This window comes from Prionailurus bengalensis, chromosome D2 (assembly GCF_016509475.1).
Source record: "Prionailurus bengalensis isolate Pbe53 chromosome D2, Fcat_Pben_1.1_paternal_pri, whole genome shotgun sequence".
Lineage (NCBI taxonomy): Eukaryota > Metazoa > Chordata > Mammalia > Carnivora > Felidae > Prionailurus > Prionailurus bengalensis.
The window spans coordinates 51,254,166-51,277,329 of NC_057351.1; the positions used below are offsets into that span (position 1 = coordinate 51,254,166).

The window sequence follows — 23,164 nt, forward strand, 5'->3', positions numbered from 1 at the left end:
CTGACTAAAACATACAAATGCATTTAGTGTTTTACCATTAGAGGAGATACCTAAATAAAATTAAGTGATCCAAAAATAAATATCTCAGCTAACTGGACTTTAATGCCAACATGCTTTAGGGTCTTTTTTTTTTTTAATCTGAGACCTGTGAGATCCAGTTTTACCAATTCTTTATAGACTTCTTTTTCAGAATGTAAAACATTGTCTTTTTATGAAAAGGGATTTTACAAATAGTGTTCCTTTAATTATGTGATTTGCAAAAGTGATATTGTTTAGCAGAAGGTAAAACCAATGTAATTGCATCTGCATAAATGCAGTCTACCAGTTTCCTTACAGGAGAGGTAAATTGCCCTGATATTGATCACAGCACAGCTTGTAATGTGTTCAATGTTTAGAGAATGTTTAAGATGCTAGAATTACAGCTATAACATAATGAGGAGATACGGTCACCATTTCTCACCTGCCCAAATGGCAGTCTTACAACTTCTATTAATTTTCTCTTGCTCCCCTTTGGGTTCTGAGAATAGCTTCTGAAAAAACCAAAGACCAAACTAGTGTTCTGTATAAACAAAGACATCAAAGGCAACATAGTTCTTCAGGCTTAGGTATAGTAATATTAATATGAATAGTTTATCATAGTAGAAATAAAATAGGATTTGAACATAGGCATTGACGGGTATTAAGACTGTATTATGAGGAAGCCTCTGATCCTAAATTTATTTAAAAACTTCTCTCAGACAACTAATTAATCTATGGATTAAAAATTCTTACTATGGTTTGGTCCCACACATATTAAAACATTTCCAGAGGGGCGCCTGGGTGGCGCAGTCGGTTAAGCGTCCGACTTCAGCCAGGTCACGATCTCGCGGTCCGGGAGTTCGAGCCCCGCGTCAGGCTCTGGGCTGATGGCTCAGAGCCTGGAGCCTGTTTCCGATTCTGTGTCTCCCTCTCTCTCTGCCCCCCCCCCCCCCCCGTTCATGCTCTGTCTCTCTCTGTCCCAAAAATAAATAAACGTTGAAAAAAAAATTTTTTTTTAAATAAAAAATAAAAAAAAATAAAACATTTCCAGAGACATCAACTTTTACATTAGGGAAAAAAAGGATGAGAGTTAATCAAAGCCCTATGTACTTGGTAAAGTAAAAGATAACAATTTATAGATACAACAGTGAAAATAGAAAATGAAACTGTTTTTGTACTTTATTATCTTCTTAGAAAATACCACATGCAGTTTTATTTCCTTACTTTCAGGTGTGACTCAGTTATTTTCTAGTTTCCAGGAAGTTGTTAGAGCTGAGAGGATGATTTCTCTCACAGTCTTACTGCGGGCACTTATCATCTCTCTCCATAGAAAACAGCAAGGCAGGAGACTTAGTCCACTGACAGCTCCTTGTCTATCCCAGTGTAAAGGACTTTTCCTGTGATTTTTAGAAGGATTTACTGGTTCCTCCCTTATTTTGCTGTCTTAACATATAGGGGGATGTAGTAATGAAATACTTATGAGCTGAAGCCTTTTGCAACAGCATTGCTCATTGGGGGAGATAGTTTCATCTGTAAATGACAACAGAAGCAGCATACCGAATTAGGGATTGCATCCTAAATCTCTTTACTTCTTTGCTTATGAGTTTATTTTACAGGCAAGATTAAAAAAAAAAAAAAAATCATCGGGGCACCTTGGTGGCCCAGTCAGTTAAGCATCTGATGCTTGATTTCAGTTCAGGTCATGATCTCACAGTTCGTGGGTTCAAGCCCCACATCAGGCTCTGTGCTGACAGTGAAGAATCTGCTTGGGATTCTCTCTTTCTCCCTCTCTCTGCCCCTCCTGCGCTCTCTCTCTTTGAAATAAATAAAATAAACTTAAAAAAATAAAAATAAAACTATTTTGTCTTTTTAAAAATGTCTAAAAAACATTTTGAGGTCCATGTAAGTCACCATAAATCATCAAAAAATCAATATAATTTAGCTAAACATTTGTGTAATACAATTGGAACTCTACTCATTTTAGACTTTTAAAGTTCAGGACTCTCTAATCTCTATCTAGCCAAACACAGAATTATTTAAAACCCATTCTTCTTCCCCCTTTCCACACTTTAAATTAAACTCTTATCAGTTTGCTTTTAATAGCTAAAGAACTGAAATGTTTTACTTTGGGGGCCTATGATAAATGTTTGTTTATGTTTTGTTGAATTGGCAAATCATAGCCACAGTTCTTGGGGCCTTCTTAATTAAGGATTTGGGGGGTTGTTTGGTTCCTGCAACTCTAGAGCAAAAGTGAGCTTTGAAACACGCAACCTTTTTTGAAGTTTGATGCAAGGTGAGAAGAGGGTCCTGGAAGTATTATGCAAGTTACCAACCAAGCAAAACAGGCCAGAGAGCCCTAGAAGACACAGGCCTGTGGCGTGGTCCTAACTGTTCTGTCGACTTTAGCTACAGGTAATTACCAGAAGTTCTCATATGCCTTGACGTCCCCAAAAATCTTGTATCCACATTCATTCATTTACCCTCTTGGAATACAAACTAATGAGAGGAAAGCAAGTCCTCTAAATCTTGGGAAGGTGAAAGGATTCTGAGAGGTGAGCTCATAAGCCCCAGGTGCTGTGAGGTCTCCACACTTCCTCCTCATTCTGTAAGAGACAATCATGGAAATATGTCTAAACCTGTAAGTGCACAGAGACATGGACTAAAAAATCTTACACTGCATTTCAAAATTATGTGTATAGACTTGACTGACAGGTATGTGGGACAAGACAAGCAGTCCTTCATGTTACTTCTATCTGAATTGTTAATACTTATGAAATGGACCAGTGCTTTTAATAAAAATATTCAATGCTCTTTTTAAATAATGGATAATACCTCTATTTTTTATAACTATTTGAATCTTTTTTTGAAATTTGGAAAAAAGTGTAAGACACGAACTACTTACGTTAATGGATCTGTATTCTTTTTAAAGTTGGATGTGCTGTGCAATGGTGAAATTATGGGGAAGGATCACACTATGGAATTCATCTACATGACAAGATGGCGACTAAGAGGCGAAAACGTAAATTGCTTTTATATTTACCTATGTGTATATTTAGTTCTATGTCATTTTATTACTCATATTTAACAGTATTACTTAGAAACAAAAAACTAGCTTGGGAAAGAGAAGAAACTGATTCCTTTTACTGTTTACACCCAGCTACTCCATGCTAATTGGTCCCAAGTACAAGACCAAGGTCTGTGTTAAATATGGTTTTGTTATATTGAAGGTGAGTTAAAAGTCCCATCTAAATATGTTCAGAACGCTACTAACCTCAAGACAGAGATGATGGCATGTAAATGCTTTTAAACCCCAGTAAGATATGGGAATTTCTAACTATATGGAGTTGAGTGGGGAGACTGAGTTTTGCCATGATTAGTACGTCTAATTGATGTTATTTTTTTGGTTGTGCTAGAAGGGACAGATAGGGTAGAATCTAGGTAATCCTTTTTTTCAGGTACCTCCTTTTCGTGAAAGTGTAAAATCGGACCAAAGGGTAAGTGAGTTTGCAGTGGTTTCTGATGCCAGAATTAGACTATTGTGAGTTAGACCCTAGACAATACAGGAGAAATGATTTAAAAGGAGAAACCTGAGAAAAATCCAAGAAACCCCAAAGGAGAATTTTATATTTTGAAATGTATCTTTGCTTAGGGTTAATGAGAAGGTTCAAGCATATCTTACCTGAGTTATATATTACATTGATATTATGGAAATCCGAGGGACTAGGGATTATGACACTGATATAGATCAGTGAGGAATGTAGTGGTGATGCTACCAGAAATTCTCTTCATAATCTGAGTACATGAATACACATTGAGATTGACTAGAAGGTTGTGCTAGGTGACCTACAAGGTCCTCTCAGACATTGAGACTCTGTGGTGGTTATGGTATAATATGTCATACTTCAAAACTCAGTAGTTTTAATCTCTCTAATAAACTAGGCTTTATTATATTTTTGTGAAAACCTGAGTTATGAAAGAATACTAAAGAAATGTAACCTCAGTCAAGGACAAGTGATACAGAATCTGAATATAATGAGGGTTGCCATATTCCAGTGGTTCAAAAACATACTTGTGTGGATTGGAAACATCTATGGAACATTAATGAAACAGACCTCAAAAAATCATTTTTGTGTGTTCTGTTCAATGGATAGGATAATTGGCTACATTTTTCAGAAATGTCTTGATATAACGATAAACGAAGCACCCAACTTCTAAGGTCAGACTTTTTTTTTTTCTGAGTCCTACTTGGGTAAAATCTTCCTTTTGAGGCGGAATTCTCATGACCGGAAAGAAGAAATGATGTTTGAGGACCAGTCACCAGAGAGTTGTGTGCCCTAGAAAAACATATTAGACCTCTCTAAGCCTCATCTTTTAAAAACCAAATCTAATTGTATTTGATAAATTACTACTTGACTTTCGAGGATATTTTATAGTTTTTTAAAAAACGGTTCTACATACATCACCCTCACTGAATCCTTCCAGCCAGTGTTTCAGGTCCCAGGTGCAGCTAAACAGAGGTAGTCAGTTCTTTCTTACCCAGCACAGTTGGGGCCTAGACATTGTGATAGTACATATAATTTCGTAACGATATAATTGCAGCTTTCTTTCTTTGATAAGTCATTGGGCATTTTAAGTATGTGTTAATGATTTTCAGCCACTATGAATGGGTTTGCCTTAGGGTTGAAGAGATGTAAGAAGTCATCCACTGCAAGACCTCTGCCAGCACTCACTTGTCCTTCACACGACCCCCCTCCCAGCAGTCGCCCACACTGCCAGTTATTTTAATGTCAAAGTGTGAAGGAGCTAATGCATAGAAATTGATATTAATAGACCATCAGTTAAATCAGTCTTTACTACAGTTATGTTTCTGATTACACATGTTTGACAGTTTAAATTCCTTGGTTGTTTAAGGCATATTTTAATAAAAGTTGCTTGGAAAAATGGTTCGGTACCTTATGATTTTTCATTCCAGTAAAAATGAAACCAATAGATAGAAAAGTTAACCACATTTTATATTTAGTACAATGGTAAAGTAATGTATTAGCCCAATTAATTTTTTCAACACGACAGCCCTGTTTTTTGTTGGCTCTCCTCCAAGCCTGTTTGCCCCTCAGTCTTCACAATCTCGGTAGTTCCAAAATTTGTCATCCCATTTTTCCAGTTTCTCACACCAAAATCCTTGAAGTCAGTCCTCATTAGTTTCTTTTTCTTTCTTCTATCCTTAGCAGATTCTGTGACCTCTGCTATCAGAACACCACCATCAGAATCCAGTTATATCTTACTACCTCCACTCTGCCACTCTGGTCCCAGCCACTGTCACCATTTTCCAGAACATCTGTAAAAATCTCCTGCCTGAGCTCCATGCTTCCACTCTTGCCTCCACCTGGGGTCCACATACTGTCTTTGGCCGGCATAGTGATCCTCCTAAAACAAGTTAGAATATGTCGCTTCTCTGCTCCGAGCTCTCCAGTGACCTCTCATCTCACTTAGATAAAAACTGAAGTCCTTCCAGGGTCCTGTAGATACTGACCCCCATCATTTTCCCCAGACATCTCTCTGATCCTATGCTTTACTTTCCGTTGGCTCATCACATTCTGACCCCACTCACTCCTGTTTCCTCTAACATGCCAGGCTTTCTCCTGCCACCCTAGGTATCCACCTATTTTCTTTACCCTCTTCACTTAAAAGAATTTTGCTTCTATATCACCTTTTCAGTGAGGGCTCTGACCTTCCTTAATATCACAACCACCACTCCCATTCTGGCATTCTCCTAATCCGTTTTCAGGTTTGACTGTTTTCCGTAGTATTTTTTTCATACCATCTGACACACTATGCCACTTAGTTATGTTATTATCTGTCCCCCAACTAAAATGTAATCTGAGGATGGGGATGATTATTTGTTCCCTGCTGAGTCTCCAGTAGCTAGAGCAGTGCCTAGTACAAATACTCAAAAAAATATTTGTTCAAAGAATAAATTAAATGCAGAGTTTGTCTTTTATAAGGTAATAGTTATGCAAAATATATCCTAAAGATCATCTCATTTATTTGGATCTCCATTTCCCATTTGTTTTCTGTTAAACAGATTTTAAATTTTGGCTCATGTTCCAATTAATTAGGAGTTATTATAATAATAATTGGTGAATTCTGACAGTTGGAGTGAATGGAAAAATAAGCAACAAAACAGTCATTTCTTGATCAAGCCCCTACTAGTGTACTTGTTGCAGTCACATCTGTCCCCATCTCTGCCCCCCACTCTGTCCCCATCAGTGCCCCTCCACTGCCAGCGGGATGCCAGGATGTCGGTCTGAAAAGTTCACCTTATCTACTGCTTTTGCTCCCTGGCTGTGCCTCCTGCTGGGGTCAGCTGATTTCCTACCTTGTGATTCTTTTACTTGTCTCTGGTACTTTTTTACGGTCAACATTTTGATCTACCTGGGATTTATTTCCTTACACACACATACCTACCACTAGGCTAAGACTCAGGCTCCTGGGTGACTCAGTGGGTTAAGCAACCGACTCTTGGTTTTGGCTCAGGTCATGGTCTCATGGTTCACAAGATGGAGCCCTGTGTCGGACTCTGTGCCGATAGCCTAAAGCCCGCTTGGGATTCTGTCTCTCCCCCTCTCTTTCTTCCCCTCCCCAGCTCACACGTGCTCTCTCGCTCTCTCAAACATTTAAAAATTTTCTATTAAAAAAATAAACCAAGACTAAGACTAAATTATTCTAAGATTTTTTTGCCAAAAATATCATTCATTGAATAATCCATACTTTATCTCCGTGTTTTGAGCTGTCAGCATTATCTATGCAGATGTTACCTGTACACGTTTGTACACACACAGGTATGTACATTGTGTTCCTGGACATTGTTTTGTTCTTCTGAGTGGGTCTTATCCCTGCACCGCATTACACATCATATATAGCTTTTATAAAAATCTGATCACATACCACCCCTAATTTAAAGCCCCTAAGTTGTCCATTTTCCTTGGGGTAAGTTTGAATAAAGTTCAGACTAATTTATAAGGCAAATAGGTTGCTTCTATCCTAGGTTGCTCCTTATTACCCTTTTAAAAATTGTGTTGGCTCGCTTTACCCATTTGTTTTTTCAGATGAGCTCTAGAATGGGACTGTGATTGGCATTGGAATAAATTTTTAGATTGACTTGGCTAGAATTGGCATCTTGGCAACTGTTTTCTTCTCTTCGGTGCCGTGGGGTGTTTCTCGTAGGTGCTATGTTCTCCTGGGTCTCTGAGTAAACCCTGTGGCTGTCTTCCCTTTTCACACGGGATGCTGCCCTGCCCCCTGGCTCTTCTGCCTCAGGCAAGGCCAGTCATACTCCAGTCACCTCCTGACTTTAGACCTACATCTAGACTCCCAGGAAGAATCTCAGAGAAGCCAGCTTTGCCTCCGCTTCTCCAGGGCTGCAGCGCACCTCCGGTGCCACAGGGCCTCGGTGCCGCTTCTTCCTCCTGGGGCAGCTCCCCTTCAGACTCGGTCTGTTTTCTCAAGTCCTAGCACTTTCTGAATTCTTCAGTGTGATGCATTTTTAAAAGGTTTTTATCATTAGGAATCAAACATCTGGTTGCACTTAGCAAATCCTTAAGAGATTTTTCAGTTCATAACGATACTGCCGCCTGAAGATGTTATACTCAGGATTGGTGTTTCATCTTTTGCTTATGAATGGGAGAAAATGTACTTTTTTAAAAGCCAGTGCTTCTCAAACTTTAATGTGAATAGAAATCATGTGGGGATCTTGGTAAAATACAGATTCTGACTCAGTAGGTCTGGGGTGGGGCCCAAAATTCTGCATTTGTAACAAGCTCCCAGGGAATGCCAGTGCATCCGATCTTTGGACCATCCTTTGAGTAATAGAACTTTAGGAAACATGATCCATGACCACTGGCTTGCCTGTGGCTTCCAAATCTGTAAATTGAGGGTATAGAATCACAGAATCTGATCTCAATCTAGAAGGGACTTAGTTATCTAGACTAATCACCAATAATACATGATCCTGTTATAATATCCAGGGTTCATCACAGTTCTGAAACATAAACGGACTCATATGTACTCTTCTGCAACTTTTTTTTATCATTTGATGATGTGTCTTATGGAGAATCAACAAACTTTGATACAATTCTTTATACCACATTTGATAGTATTCCATTTGTGTGTCTGTAGCATAATCTGATTAGCACACTCCTTTGGTGGAAATTTAGACTTTTTCAAGGTTTTTTTTAACATTACAAGCAATAGTTACTCCAGTACATAGATCTTTTTACACATGTGCAAGCATATTCATTGGTTAGATTCCAGGTGTGGGATTTACAAGAGTATGCATATTTAACTTTTTGGTAGATAATAACTATCCTCTTAAAAGATTTTAGCAGTGTATAATTCTACCAGTAATACACGAGAGTGCCCATTTTCTGACACCCTCACCAACACAGCATATTATCAATTATGTATTTTTTCTGTGAAGTTTCTTTTCATATCAGTTGCCTTGTTGTTTTTCTGTTGTGGTGTTTGTCTTTTCCTTACTAACTTCTAAGAGCTCCTTATGAATTCTAGAAATGAATCTCTGGTCATATGTGTTGTAGCCATTTCCTCCCAGTTGTGTTCTGCTTCCTAGTTTTGACTCAATTTTTTGATCCCTAAAATTTGAGTAACAATACTTGTCTCGAAATGTCTTAGTAAGAATGAAATACTATGTAATAAAGTACGTGGCAGAATGCCTGACATAATAAATGTTAGTAAGTTTACGAATAGCTTATGTATCTTACATAAGGATTATTGTAACTCTCTCTAGTACCTCCTCTCATCCCTGAGAGCTTACTTACTATTCCTATCTTCCCATTCGGCCTCAGCTTTCGTCATGAGCTCGTGTTCTTCCTGCTCTCCTTTTCTTGGGTAGGTTGAATACTAAGCCTCAGTACAGCCCATCTTTCCCAGATGATCCTGGTTGATTTTAGGTCTTGTAGCAAGCCCCTGCCAGGACGTACCTACAGTTACTGTACCACATTTGTCTTACTTTGCGTTATTTGCATTATTAAGCACTTTTAGGAAAAACAAACATCCTTCGTGGCTGGTACCAAAAGAGATTAATAGGAAAAAATAATCATCACTCTAGTGAAGTAGCCTCTTTTTACCTGAACTCTTCCCTTAAATGCTGTTTGGGACTCGGCACAGTTGAGGACGTGCAAGGTCTGATAGGCCAGAGCATGGGGACTCCAGAGTGAAAAGGGAAGGTTGCCAGGGCATATCCTTACAGCATGTTGGTGAACCCTGGACACAAAGTCAAGAACTCACTTCTGGAAAAAACTGCTAGTCTTTTGAGGAAATGGATAATTTCTAACATTTTATTTAAAAGGCCACCAATACATTTGTTTTAATCATTGCTTACTTTAATATTCTTTCAAAAAGGTGGCTTGCTTTGGCTAGATTTATCCTGGTTAATTTACACCTCACATGTTTTTTATGCGTTTTTCCCCATTTTGAAGAGGCATACAATGTTGAACTCATATATACATAAGTTTAAAGTATATAATCTCAATTATAATGTTTACGTTTAATAAGTATTTAACCCAGTATTGAAAAATCAAGATTTGGGAATGATTTCTTTCTTTAAATATGAATGGTTAAACTGTTAGAACTTAGCAGGTTTACAAATGAATCCACTCAGTAGTTTTAAGATGTGTTCATTCATTGATTTACTCACAAAACCTTCTGTAAGAAGCTGCTGTGTGCCGCTCAAGGAGCTCACAATCTCATGCTATTAAAATAGAGACAGAGACTAAACACCTCATCTGAGCAACATGAAGAGCCTAGCCTAATACGTAAAATGGACCTCTTACAGGTTGGGGCAAGCCTCATGCCCCTTTCAGAGTTCCTGAGGTCCTTAAGCAGTGTTCCTTTCACGGGTAGTGGAAAGGAGAGCTAAGCGAGATCAATCACAGGAAGGGGTGGAAGAAAGAGAATACCCCTCCTGAACTGAAGATGTGAGGGTTTTCCCAGAAATCATTATTTGAAGAGGAAATGGAAAGGATAGCCACCATTTTGGTAAATATTTGCAGAATAGTAACAAAACTGATATTTTAGATACTAAAGTTGTTTCAAGCTACGTTTTACCAGCCACTAAGTTCTTAAAATCTTTTTTTTTTTTTCCAAAAACAACTACCATATTTTGGAAAGTGTTTACTTAAACTAATCATGTTGACTCATGTTTGACGTTAAGATAGTTTAAATAATCAGTTTTAAATATGTATCCAGTTGTGGATGCCTCTTATCTGATGAGTTCATCTCCTCCGCAGTTTCGGTGTCTGAACTGCTCAGCTTCGCAAGTCTGCTCTCAGGATGGCCCTTTGTATCAGGTAAGAGGCACTCACGACTGTACATATGACCCTGACGATGCCCACCAAGATGGTGATCGCTCTCATCCCAAATTCAAGTTTCTAAGACATGTCACTTTGCCAAACTAATATTTATTTGAGCTACAAAACGTCATTTTTCAATTTACGTCCCCAAATTTCCCATTATTTTAGTCATCTTGTATTATCTATTTAATTTCACAGAACTAAAAAATGAAATTATAAATGTTAAGGCCATTATTTAGGAGTCAGAAATTTTCAATAATTACTAGTTTCAGCCCTTGAGAAATCTCTGCTCCATATTGGATCTCTGCTCCATACTTAACACTTCTTTGTGGAAGTTTTTGTTTGTTTGTTTTTTGTGTTTTAATCAGTCCCCTACAAGCGAAAGATGCAACGCCGGGTTAGGTGAGGCTCAGCAGCGGCAACAGCCACATGTAACTGTGAGCTTGCTCGGGTCACTTACTACAGATGATAGTGGACAAGTTTTAAAACGCACTGACAAAGACTCTCCTCAGATGCACATCCCAGTTATCTAATAAAAGTACATCTTATATTGGGATGATGAGTTGTAGTGATGCTTCTGCCTTTAACCGTAACTCCTACATGTGTGGTTTTATGCTTTCACTCTTGGCACTGATGTCTGTTCCTTAGAAATAAAGATGTTCTTAAACTCCCATCTAAAGTATCAGAGAAGAACCGGAATAAGATCGGATTTTTCAAAATCCTCACAAATTCCCTTTTCTTCCTTCAACACTTCATTATGGAGTATATGGTCCTGTCGCAGAGTTGAACTTGTGATTAACAGGATGCACCTTTAGCCAAAATTCAGCTACAAGTTTTCAAGGGAAAAGTTATCACTTTTTTATTTCAAGAAAATATTATGTATATACTCTTTACACTATTTCATTTTTAAATTAAAAAAATTTTTAAATTCCACCAAATGGACAGTTTTCTAGGAAAATACCAGTGGACTAAAATTCACCCACGAAGAAAGAAAATTTAAATCTGTAAGCCATGAAAGAAAATAATTATTCAAAAATTACTTCCTCAAAGGATGCCTAAATAGCTTGATGGTCATGCTCTCTCAAATTTTCAAGCAATAGATCATTCCCATTGTAAACTGTTTTAAATTATTGAAAAAGATGGAATTCTTTTCAAATTTATTTTACAAAAGTAACATAATCATGATACCAAAAACTGACAGAAAACCCCCAACTAGAAAACCAGTATCAATCTCATTTTGAATACAAATACAAAGATGATAAGTAATATACTAAAAGAATGATAAACCAAGACTAAATAGTATTTTTATCAGAAATGGAAGAATGGCTTAATATTGGGAGGAAGGAAGTAATATATATTATGTAATATAAACATATTTTATATATACACACACACACAGAGTCGAGTAAAAACCATCAGTAGATACTGAAAAGGCATTTGATAAAATTCACTAAGTCCCAGTTTTTCCTACCAGCTTATTTTAAGTTTTCCAAAAAACAAAACAATTGAAATAATACAAAGGAATATCCTTTACTTGTGCTTAGATTTTACCAGTTAACATTTTGCTACATTTTATGCTACCTCTTTCCTTCTCTTCCCTTCTCCTTATCTTATTAATCTCTTTACCATTCTGTCTATTGTTTCTTTGTGCAACTATTTGAAAGTAAATTGCAAGTATCATGACAGTTGACTACCAAATATTTCAGCATATACTTCCTAAGATCAAAGACTTCCTCATAAATAACCAAAATGCCACTTCACACACAAGAAATTTAAATAGTAAATTAAATATTACAGAGATGTCATTTCTCCCCATAATTAAATTATCAAGTTTGATATAGTTCCAGACACACTTTTTACCAGATTCTTGTTTAACTTAACAGAATCAGTCATTCTAAAGTTCATCAGGAAGTACGAGCCAGTGCTTCTGGTCCGTCACAGTTTTTGGTGGGTAATCAGGGGGCATGTGCACCGCCACATCCTAAAATGCATTTGTAAGCTGAAGTAATTAAAATAGGGCACTGAATTAAACACAGACCTATGAGTCAAAAGAATAGCTCAGGGCTCAGGGACAGACTCTAGTATTGTATGAATCTGTAAAGAGAGTATTTCACGTTAGTGGAAGAAAAAAGATTTATTTAGCAAATACCTACTGAACACTTAACTATGCACTGGGTACTCTTTTAGGCCCAAGTACTCTTTTAGGACACAAGTAAAAATGAACAACTTCCTCACAGAGCTTACACTCTAATGACGGTAACAGATGAAAAATAAATGAGTCAGATTTGTAGTGTTAGAAGAAAAATTAAAGTAGGGAAGTAGAATATTTTAGATAAGATAGCCAAAGGAAGACTTCTTTGAGGTGGAGGTTCTTGATCAAAAGCAAGTGAGAGAAATAGCTATGTGTGTATCTGGGATCGGATGCTTCAGGCCAAGGGAACACAGTGGAAAGATCTGGAGAAGTGGTCATACCTGGTTGTTTGAGGGTTGCAAGGAGGCCAGCAGGGCTGGACCGGAGACAGTATTTGGCAGTCGGCAGGGCTAATGGGTGAACTCAGAGTATAGATTTTGGGGGGAGGCTGTGATCTAGTAGGGTTAGTTTTCAATAAATTTTAGTGAGACTTGGTGGTGGTGATGGAGATTCAGTTCATACCTCACATTATAGGAGATTCTCATGGCTTAAAGTGGTAAATATTAAAATAGATACCATCAAAGATCAAGAAGAAATATAGTTGAATAATTTCAGAGTGGGGATGGCCTTTTTCACTGTACACACAAAAGGAAAAAAAGACAAAGCAAGTTGACTGTTAATATTGAAAAGTACATGGCAAAAATATCATAACTAAGGAAATATTTGCAGTATACGCAGAGAGGTTTAATGGCCTTAATACATGAAAGAATTCATGCAAATCTGTAAGACAGAGTTCAACTTATCACAGAAAAATGAACAAAAGACCTGCTTAGGAAAGTCACAAAAGAAGGAAACAAAACTGGCTAATCAGCATTCAAAAATGGTTAATTTCTTTAGAAGAAATAAAATACTATTTTATGCTTATTAAATTGCCATATTAAGAGGGAAGAAAAGATAGTACTCATTATTGATGAGACAAGTGAAGAATGAGCATTTATATTTCTTTTGGAAACGTAAAGATAGAATAACTTCCCTGAAGTTCAGGGTGACGGTATTTATGCTGTTTGAACCAGCAGTTCCACTCTAGGAACCAGCCCTGATCCTTGGGGCAGGATTAATCTATAATCACAAAAAAAAAAAAAAAAAAAAAAAAAAAAGGGAGGGGGGGAGGGCACCTGGGTGGCTCAGTCAGTTGGGCATCTGACTTCGGCTCAGGTCATGATCTCACAGCTTGTGAGTTCGAGCCCCACTTCAGGCTCTGTGCTGACAGCTCAGAGCCTGGAACCTGCTTCAGATTCTGTGTCTCCCTGTCTCTCTGCCCCTCCCCTATTTGCACTCTGTCTCTCTCTCTCTCAAATAAACATTAAAAAATTTTAAAAAAAAAGGAATTAACTAAAATATACAGCAAAAGGAAATTTTTTGGTAACTTATGATTCTTTTCTACAAAGCTATTATGTTCTTCCTTTAAAAATGATCAAGGATATTAAATGGTGCCAAATAAGTTATGGAATTTTTAAATGGAAATTAAAATTTTACACGGACAAAATGATTTACCAAACAATATGTGTAGCTTGATTACAGTCTTGAAAAAAAAAATATGTATACAGACAGAAAGACCAGAAGGATAGACACTAAAATAATTATGGTAGTTATCTTTGGATGGTGGTATTTAAGTGAGTTTCCTTTTTTCTTGGTGCTTTTCTGTATTTTCCAAATCTATCATGAAACCACATTCACTTTTATGATAAAGATTTTTTACGAAAAGCAGTACATCAGTCAAGGTCGATGTGATTTATCACTTTCCAAAGTTATCACATTTGAAATGGATACTGTGGGAGTATCTTTTATTTTAGCACATGATGAGACTGACGACTAGCAACTCTCCAAGTAGGCCCATTTGGGGCAGTCGCTCAACACTGTGGGGTGGTGCGCCACATTCCCTGATACTAAGCACGGCGCTGTTTTACTTCAGAAAGCAAACTGAAATACAAATAGAACTTAAAGTAGATCTTAGTGGTTTCCAGCATTGTAAAACACTTCAGTAAGATTAAACTTCAGCTGTCATCATAGAACAAACACAAATGGTTACTTGGAGAAAGCAAACCATTTTCAACCAAAACCAGAAAATCCTGACCACCGACAAGCCATTTTACTTCCCTCTCTGCCTTCATCCCAGTAGAACTGCTGATGGATTCTTCTATATATTATGAAGGAATTCTAGAGTGAGTGCCTTAATCATTTGCAGAAAGCGTGCAGACTCCACAGAGTCCGGGATGAAGAACAAAGCTAGGAAGGTTGTTGTGGCGGAGGGAGGGCAAGCCGTGGGCTGGGCCAGAACAGGAAGTAGATCCTACCCTACTGCAGAGTGTAGGGAGTCTGGGTAGCAGTCTCCACAGCTGGCTCAGTTTCACAAGACCCAGGGAGTTTTTTAAAATGCACATTCCTGTTTCTCCCAGATATTGTCATTCAGAGGGAACAGAGTTTAAATAAAACCAAGTAAACAAAATATAAACCAAAATAGATTTAAGACCGTGGAAATCTTGAGACACTGTGACTTTTACTCCAGCCCTCAGAACTGGTGGTGGCATCCCCCTACGTCCTCAGCTGGGAAGAGCAAAACCTAGAAATTTCCATTCCCACCTCCAGTCCCATCCTGAGCTGAATGGCTAAAGACCAATGAGGAGTTTTCTCAGGATAGAACCTAGCTATACGGGCAGAAATAGTCCTTTTTAGGATTATAGAGCCTCAGCCCACCCCTTTCACCTGTATGAAAGAGTACACAATTTCGTGGCCTGGATTTTTGTGTCCACTTACACTGAGATGAAGGGGAACCATCAATGACAGTCTCAGCACTTTCTTGGTTTCATAAAAGGAGCTTCTCAATGAAATTTCACTTAAAAGGGGGAACCTGAAGCTTTCGGGAAGGGAAAACCAGTGGTTCTCCAGACCAGACTTTGTGATGTTAGGTTCTGTATGAAAAGGTACAATAGCAGGTGAAAGCAGATACTGAAGTGGCAATGTGGCCTATGCCTTTTATGCCCAGGAAGTAGTTTCCTCTCTAGTCTGTTGATGTAGGGATACCTTGTCTGTAGTCACAGCAATGAAGAACAGTCCGTACCTTTCAGTTGTGCGTCCACCCAGAATATATAATAGTATCAACTGACTATTGAAAGGAGGTAGCAACCCGAATGTTCCATGTAACAATTCGCTACTTGTTTTTCAGTTTTTAAAGGACCATTAAAGTTTCAATGCTAAAAAAGAAAAGTGTCAAATTTACCAAAAACAAATGTGATTTGTGAAAACTACCCCAGTTTTCATAGCAAGAGGTCTCTGTTAATTGGTGACTCAGCGGGCCCTCACAAACAGCAGCTTGGGTGGAATGCAGCCCCACGAGGTACATGATTGAACGAACACCTTCAGGCAGGGCACAGAGCCTTCAGTCCTCCCTATTACTTTCGTGCGACTCATACCCAGCCAGCGTGACCTCGTGAGCCTTTGAACTTGACCTTTGTTACATATCAGAGAAAACTTGCCTGATTCTAGAAAAATAATGGTAATTTAAAAATAAAGCATTTTAATGGTAACTAGTCTTTAATTGTCATAATCACTAGTAGTACTAGGAAATATTGTGAATAATAATCCTGCATTCTTAAAGCCTTTTGTATGTAATCTATATTGTTTTCATTTTTCATATAAACACAGTCTTATTCATCATCATGTTTTTATTTTATAGTCCTACCCCATGGTATTGCAGTATCGACCAAGAATTGATTTCGGTTAGACCAAGGGGCCTAGATCCCACGGAGATGACTCCTGCACTCTTTGTTTACTCATCAGCAGATCGCACAGGGAACGGTGTGTGGACGAGAGGGACACAACCAGATTTTCAGCATGCAAATAAGGCCATTGTCTGTCTCTAAATTGTCAGTTGCATTTATGTTGTTTCTATTAAGAGTGAACCAAGTGCCATTCTGCTACTGAATCATCCGCATACGGTATTTGTGCTGTCTCAGTGTACAAGTCGTGGTTGCAATCAGCTACGGGTGCAGCCACGATTCAGCCTCCCGGATATTTTGCTTGCCTGTTCCAAGACCGTTCTAACGTTTGATTACACTAGTAATATGACTCAATCTGTGTGGTGTTGCAGTTTTCACATACTTAATATTTTATTAATTTTTGTTTAGAGTACTGTACAAGAAATAATTCTTATATCTTGAAGTTATTTTGTATGGGAAAGTATTTAGAAGAGTGGTTTTTGAGCCACGGTCCTGTTCTAAGCTTTTTCTGTGTGAAATAGTTCACTTTTGAGTGTGCAAGACTTTGGGGGAAGAATTCCAATTATTCTCGTCATTAGAGCACATTATAGTTGTAGACATGTTAAGTCCTCCAGCTGTGTGGTCTACCTACCATTGCACAAGGAGGCATGCTAGCCCTCCAGATTGAAAGTGTGTGTGACCGGGTGGACTACTGAAGTCCGATTCAGAACCATTGGAAAGGTCGACAGCTGGCCACACTTACTTCTAACAAAATTACTGCATCAGCAAGGTCAGTCTTTCGTAATGCCTTATGACGAGCAGGTGCTGCTTCGTGAAACATCACTGTGTAGCCCGTTCTATGTATGCGTCATTCTATTGTGGCTCTCATTTAATGAGTAGAATGTCTCTCTTTTTAAGTTGGCCTTAGGTGTGTGTCATTGTGGCATGCAGAGGGTTATGATGATTTTAAATATTAGGATTTTTAGAGCAGATAACATTAGCTATTTTATGGATTTTAGAAGTCTCAAGGCAATTATAAATTAAAACTGTTACCTACCGCAGCTCCAAGCCACATGCGTCTAATAGAGTAACTGCAGTGTAGTAGGTGAACATGCTAACCCAAATTAATGATTTGAGGAGATTCCATTTTAGATCCTGTAGTCAGCAGGGGGAAATGGGATTCTTGTTTTATACATAAACCCGTTAAGGTCAGAGCTGGGATAATGTCCTTGATTTTGCAGTTTTGTTAAGTCTTCCATTCATTTTGAGATTAGTCTGCAAGTCAGAGAAAGTCTCATTACCTGAAATTATGTGAAGAACTTCGTTTTAAACCTTTAAATCGACAGTTGTTTTCAAAAAAACTTATTTGGAAATTAAGTTTTGTTAATTGCCTCAAAATAAACAAGTTAACCTCCGAAACTTAGTAAAAGTCTTGAAAGCTAGGAAAAACTGTTTTAGAAATCTGACACGAGCACAATCTGTGTGTTACACACATAGTTTTTATACTGTATACATTGTAGACGTGCTACATTTTCCAGTAAAATGTATCACGGATTAATGCCTTCTGAATCTCAAAATGCTTCTTAGGAATAAAACATTGTACAACTCTAAAAAACACATACAAAATACAGCTAAATCTTGATGCATTTCACACTATAAAAGGCTGAAACTTCCTAAATTACCTTTTCATGTGTCATTGTTTCAAGTCAGGAAGCCTCTATCAGAGTTTTCTGTCGTTATTGTTTGGACTTTTGTGAAAAAGGTTATGGCAGTGCTTTCTTAATTTCATTCTGTTAGATTCTGTTTGTGCCTGGAGGGACTCAGAAGCAGAATTTAAAAGGCAGATTATTGTGAACTCTTTCAAGATGGTTAGAACAGACCATTACACTCAACCAAAAACAGCATCTACTCTCTAGCTACAGAAATTATTTTGCTGTGCTGTGAAATCCGATTCCCTGACATCCCTAGGAAGTTCTAATATTATAAATTTGTCACATCTAGGTCAGTGATTCAAATAGTGTTTTACATATGGAAGTTAACTAACTCAAAATGAATTGAGAGTGCATTTTAAAATAAAACCGCAAATGAGACCTGTGTGTTTTGGGGTCCCCAGCCAAAACTTAGAGCCTTCGGTGAGTTTTAGACACATGAGCTCTTTAAGTTGGGTCTGTTGCCGCCTCATCACATGTAATTTTACTGTTTTCCAAGGAAATACGTAGGAAGCGATTATGGAATTGAGAATCGTTTTATGTAAAGTTCCTTTATTCACTGTTCACATGTTAACATTTTTATGGAAATGCAGTGGAATATGTGCCAAAACATGTGAAAGGAAACCATAAGGGAAGCAGGGCATCAGTTGGCATTTAGGGAAACGTACAGTTTAGGACCGTCCTGAGTGATACAGCATTACTATTCAGAACTGTAGACTTCTTCAGCCCACCTCTTGTGGTATATTCAGCTATAATTTCCTAAGTATGGGACTGCTTTCATGTCTGAGCAATACACTAATTATCCCCTAAGTCAGCTTAAGGAAGTTGCAAGAAACCAGATACAAGAAACATATACAGGTGACTTTTGCAGTTAGTTTTATAAACTTAGGGTGCTAATAAAGCTCTTATATAAGTAAACTGTAGGGATAACCCTCTGAATCTGCAAAACTGGAGAACAAAACTCCATTAAATTTGTTTAAATCTGTTGTCTCTTAAGCAAGAAACCGAAAGAACTTTACCTTCCATAAAGGACTTTGTAATCGCTTTTCTCTGCCCTAGGATGTCAGAGATATAAGAGGGCCAAGGAAGCTTGGATATAAAGAAGGACTGTGGTTCATGCATACCACTTTAACTGAAGTAATCACATCAGTTAACAGAAAAATCAGAATATGGCCTTTTCTCTAGATGAATGGAATACTTTTAAGAGGTATAAAAAATAAACTAAAAGGCTCACTGATGAGGTAAGATAAGGTCATTCAGTCTGGGGTGCGGGTACTTTGGGTAAGGTCTTTTAACTACTTTTAGAAAAATGTATTATTTATCCATTGAAAAATCTGTCCCATACTCAACTACATTATACACTAAAACGAAACCCAAATTTAAGTGATTCTTGAAGGGGGAAAAGTGTGTTATATAATACTGTCAACTCTTTAGCTTTAGTGAAATATTTAAGAGAAAGTGCCTCTTTTGCTAAAAGTGCATTTCTGTTTAGATTTGCTGCATAACTTTTGAGTTCTCTGTACCTGTCTCTTATGAATGGTTTTATATCCAAATAGGCACTCATAAGTGAGAGTAATCTCTTTTTGAAAGATTTTCATAAGAAGTAGAGATCACCAAAGACATTCTACTGTTGATTAACAATCATGCTAGAGAGACAGTTTTAACAGTTTGGAGGGTGGAATTTTTTAGGTTGCAATTTAATTTTATATAGTTAGGCAATAACCTTAAGTAACCTTAACTGCTACAGTATCACCAAAGAAAGGCTTTAAACTGATTTTTGTGGTGAGATCAATCAAATGTAGGTTTTTCTTGCAATAATCAGAGCACACTTCCTCTCCAGTAATGGCCCTTGTTTTTCCAGCACCATCTGACAGATCTTAGGAAATCCTCAAAGGTGAGAAAGAGATAAAGCACCACAGTTAGCTCCCCCTTTGGATTCAAGTGGGAGAAATACATCCTTTGAAGAGAATATTGAAATTGAGATTTTAAAGTTTAATTTGAGAAGCTCTTTAATTCACTTCATTAGAGTCCATATAAACGAAATTTGTGCTTATTTGGTTCCTGGGTTCTTAGTAAAAGGAGAAATTTCATTACAGACAGACTTTGGTAAAAGTGCTGACATGCTTACTTGTATAAGAAATAGTACATTCTATTGGACTTACGTAAGTGGGTTTTTTTTTTTTTTTTTTTTGTATTCAAAAGCAAAGTTTTCATTAAGGCTGATTTTTTTTTCTTAAAAAGCAACTCTTTGTCTTCTTTCTTAGTGATTACCTTATTGTGATTAGAATGTAGCCATACAGCCAAATTTGGCAAAATAAGTCCCAGATCAAGAGCATATACATCAAGTTAGGCACTGCCCATCCGCCGTTCTCCCTGGGAGCTTACGCTGTGGCCACCTTGAAGGTCAAACTCACGTGATGCAGCCTGATAGGCCACTGGGTCAACCTCCTTGGATGCAGTCTGCCACATACTCTGGTTTATCGTAAGGAATCTTCCCTCCGGCTAAGCTTTATACCAGTAAGATTTTGGTTGTAGGAATTGCAAAAATGAATCCATTTGCTATAACTTTAATCTTTTGGATTAGAAACAAAAACGTGAAAACGCTATTAATACTGTAAGACATAGATCCTTACAGTAAGGAACGTAACATGCCCGCCAGATCTGGTCTATGGAAAAGTCAAAAAAGATGATATATACTAGAGATGCAGAAACCCTTCGAAAGCACAAAAACACCATCCAGTTCTGGATTCACTTGACGTACCTAGGTCTGTAGTATTTTTGATGGAAAAACTTCAGATTGAAAGGTCATTAAAATGTACTTCTACATTACAGGGTTTTCATGGTTTTCTTTTTCCTAAAACAGAGGTATTTTCCCAATAATTTAAAATGCTTCTCTTCCTAGGGAAGAGTCTTCACAAATGGTATATTTACTCACTATCCTTAAACTGTATTTGCAAACAGAATTAAAATGCTTCAGCACTTCCTTTTCAGAAAGTTATGAAACTTTAAAATAATTTATTTTAAATGCTCAAATATGTATACTCATTGTGCCCCTTTTTCTAGGATTCAGTACTGAGACATTATTCAGAAATGCCTTTTAATTTTAATTGTCTTTAAATATAGAATCAAATGAAAGATCTGTTAAAATACTGGGTCTAGTTTTCTTCCATCTTTCAGAGCTTCATGGAATAAGAAACTAATCTAGTACAGACGAAGATTAAATATTTCTGGGCACATTGTACAGACAGTAAACAGATCATCTGTCCCTAGACTGCACCTCAGTCCACTGGAGCAGAAGTTCTACACGTTAGAAATGTAATGGGATCAGCCTCACATTTTGGGGGGTCGGTTTTCTTTTGCTGTATTTTTTAGAATGGGGATGGGGGCCTAAGTGTCCTTACGAAGCTGTGGCCCACGACGAGAGCTTGTGGGAGAGCGCCAGCCTTCAGCTGCGTTCCTGTACTTGGCGACAACAGCAAGCACCAGAGTTTGGTAGAGTAGCCCTCCCGTCAGACAAGACCGTCACAGGATATACTGTATAGTTATGTTGCTAATTTTCCTTTGAAATATAAAATATTTTAAGCTTTTTTTGTCAAAAGTGGTAACATCTTAATACAAATAAAAACCTTTTTGTGGTTGTAAGATTTAGCTTATAAATCATTCAAATTGAAGTGAAAGATTACCAGGTCATTGTTAATGACTTCGTCTATTAAGAATATATGTATTTTTGTAAAGGAAAAGCACTTGTAGATATTTAATCAGTACAAGATATATGTCTGTTTTGCAGAAATAAAATGCTGCTTAGAGATTCTCTTTAAATATTTTTATTTTTGTGCTCAAATGTATTTTCTGTTGATCTATGGAATGTTCTGTATAAAGCTGTATGGTTGTACCGTTGGGCTAGATTCTTTTGTTTTTTAAAATCTGGACTTAGCCGAGTATATTTGACCATGTTAAAAATAGTATCTTTGTTATTAAAATTCTGATTGCATAATTTCTTGTTGCCTGTCATCCTTAATATTAGTGGTTGTAGACCGCAGCCTCCGTTAATTACTGCTGTGGCAAATTTTATGACAGTTTTGAGTGTCTGAGATCATAAATCTTCTCTAGAGGTTCTCGAGCTGCTTAGTTTTGAGACGGTGGGCTGTCCCCAAGTAATACTTGAGGCCTGCACACACACGCACACTTTAGAACAGTTTATTTTGTTAGCTTCATCCAATCGAAATAACCCTTCGAAAGGAACTGTCAAAAGAAAGGCCCACGTGAATTGAAAGCTGCTGTCGTCGGCCAGTTAGAGAAGAGTTTTGTTTTATTAATACATCCGTAGGTTCTCGCCCTAGGAGTTCTAGTTAGGACGCGTCAGACATTCAGGTCCGGAAGGTTGCCGTGACTCCGCTCTCTTTCCCGTCGTTACTGTGGTGCCTGAGCTCTGTCTCCTGTTACTGACACCATGGTGCTCCCCGGCGCCACCGGGCACACAGCGAGACATGGGGAGTGGCACCCGCTGAGCAAGGCTGGACTCCTTCCTTCCGAGGCCGTTGCAGAATGGGAACAAACACGGAGCCCCGTGCGTGGGAAGTGCTCAGAAAGGCAGCACAGGTTACTTCGGTCACGTGTCACTGGCCGGGACTCACTGCCACAGCCCCCCCTCGCTGAGGCGAAGGCCTCCGGGAAGGCCGGGGGACGCGGCTAAGCCACGTCCCAAAGGGAAGAGATCAGAAACCTGCTGATCGGTGTCTGGCAAACCTCCGTGTGAGAAAAGGGGTCACGGTTTCCCAGCTCTTAGAAGCGTTCTGTCAACACAGGCTCCGCTCTGATCTTCCCACTGGTTTAGAAAGGTGTGGAGACGTCTTGTTCTCCCACGAGGCCTGAGAAGCCGGGGTCAGCCCCTGCTTTCTACGTGGCCGGGGGATTTGCAGGCAGTATTTGGCTGGAAACCACACAGAACCCTGCCGGACACCCAACCCCCTGCCACGGAATGTGGGGCGCCAGGACCGCCACCGTAACAGCCAGGCGCAGAATCATGTCCAGGAGAGAGAAACAGGCGACAAATGATCACCACTAGCTCCGACCCACCAAAGCCCTGCGCCTCCTACAAAGCCCGGTTCCGATCCAGCAACTCAGGCGGGCTTATCCAGACCCGCTCCCTCTTCTCTACCACTCAGCGCTTCCAGCGCAAGCACA

General features: G+C 38.4%; 1 protein-coding gene across 7 annotated transcripts in view; it reads left to right on the forward strand.

The window, feature by feature from the left end:
• The window catches only part of PCGF5 (polycomb group ring finger 5), a 126,128-nt gene extending 104,154 nt beyond the window's left edge, over positions 1–21,974 (forward strand). For 3 of the 7 annotated variants that reach the window (XM_043596957.1, XM_043596959.1, XM_043596958.1), the window contains 3 exons: positions 2,948–3,037; positions 10,323–10,382; positions 10,754–10,941. In XM_043596957.1, the coding sequence (XP_043452892.1) occupies positions 2,948–3,037; positions 10,323–10,382; positions 10,754–10,918 (315 nt within the window). In that variant the 3' untranslated portion in view covers positions 10,919–10,941. Of the gene's footprint in view, positions 1–2,947; positions 3,038–10,322; positions 10,383–10,753; positions 10,942–16,249 lie in introns of those variants that run through there. The other 4 variants (XM_043596961.1, XM_043596960.1, XM_043596962.1 and 1 more) reach the window with 2 other exon arrangements.
• Positions 21,975–23,164: the final 1,190 nt, after the last annotated feature.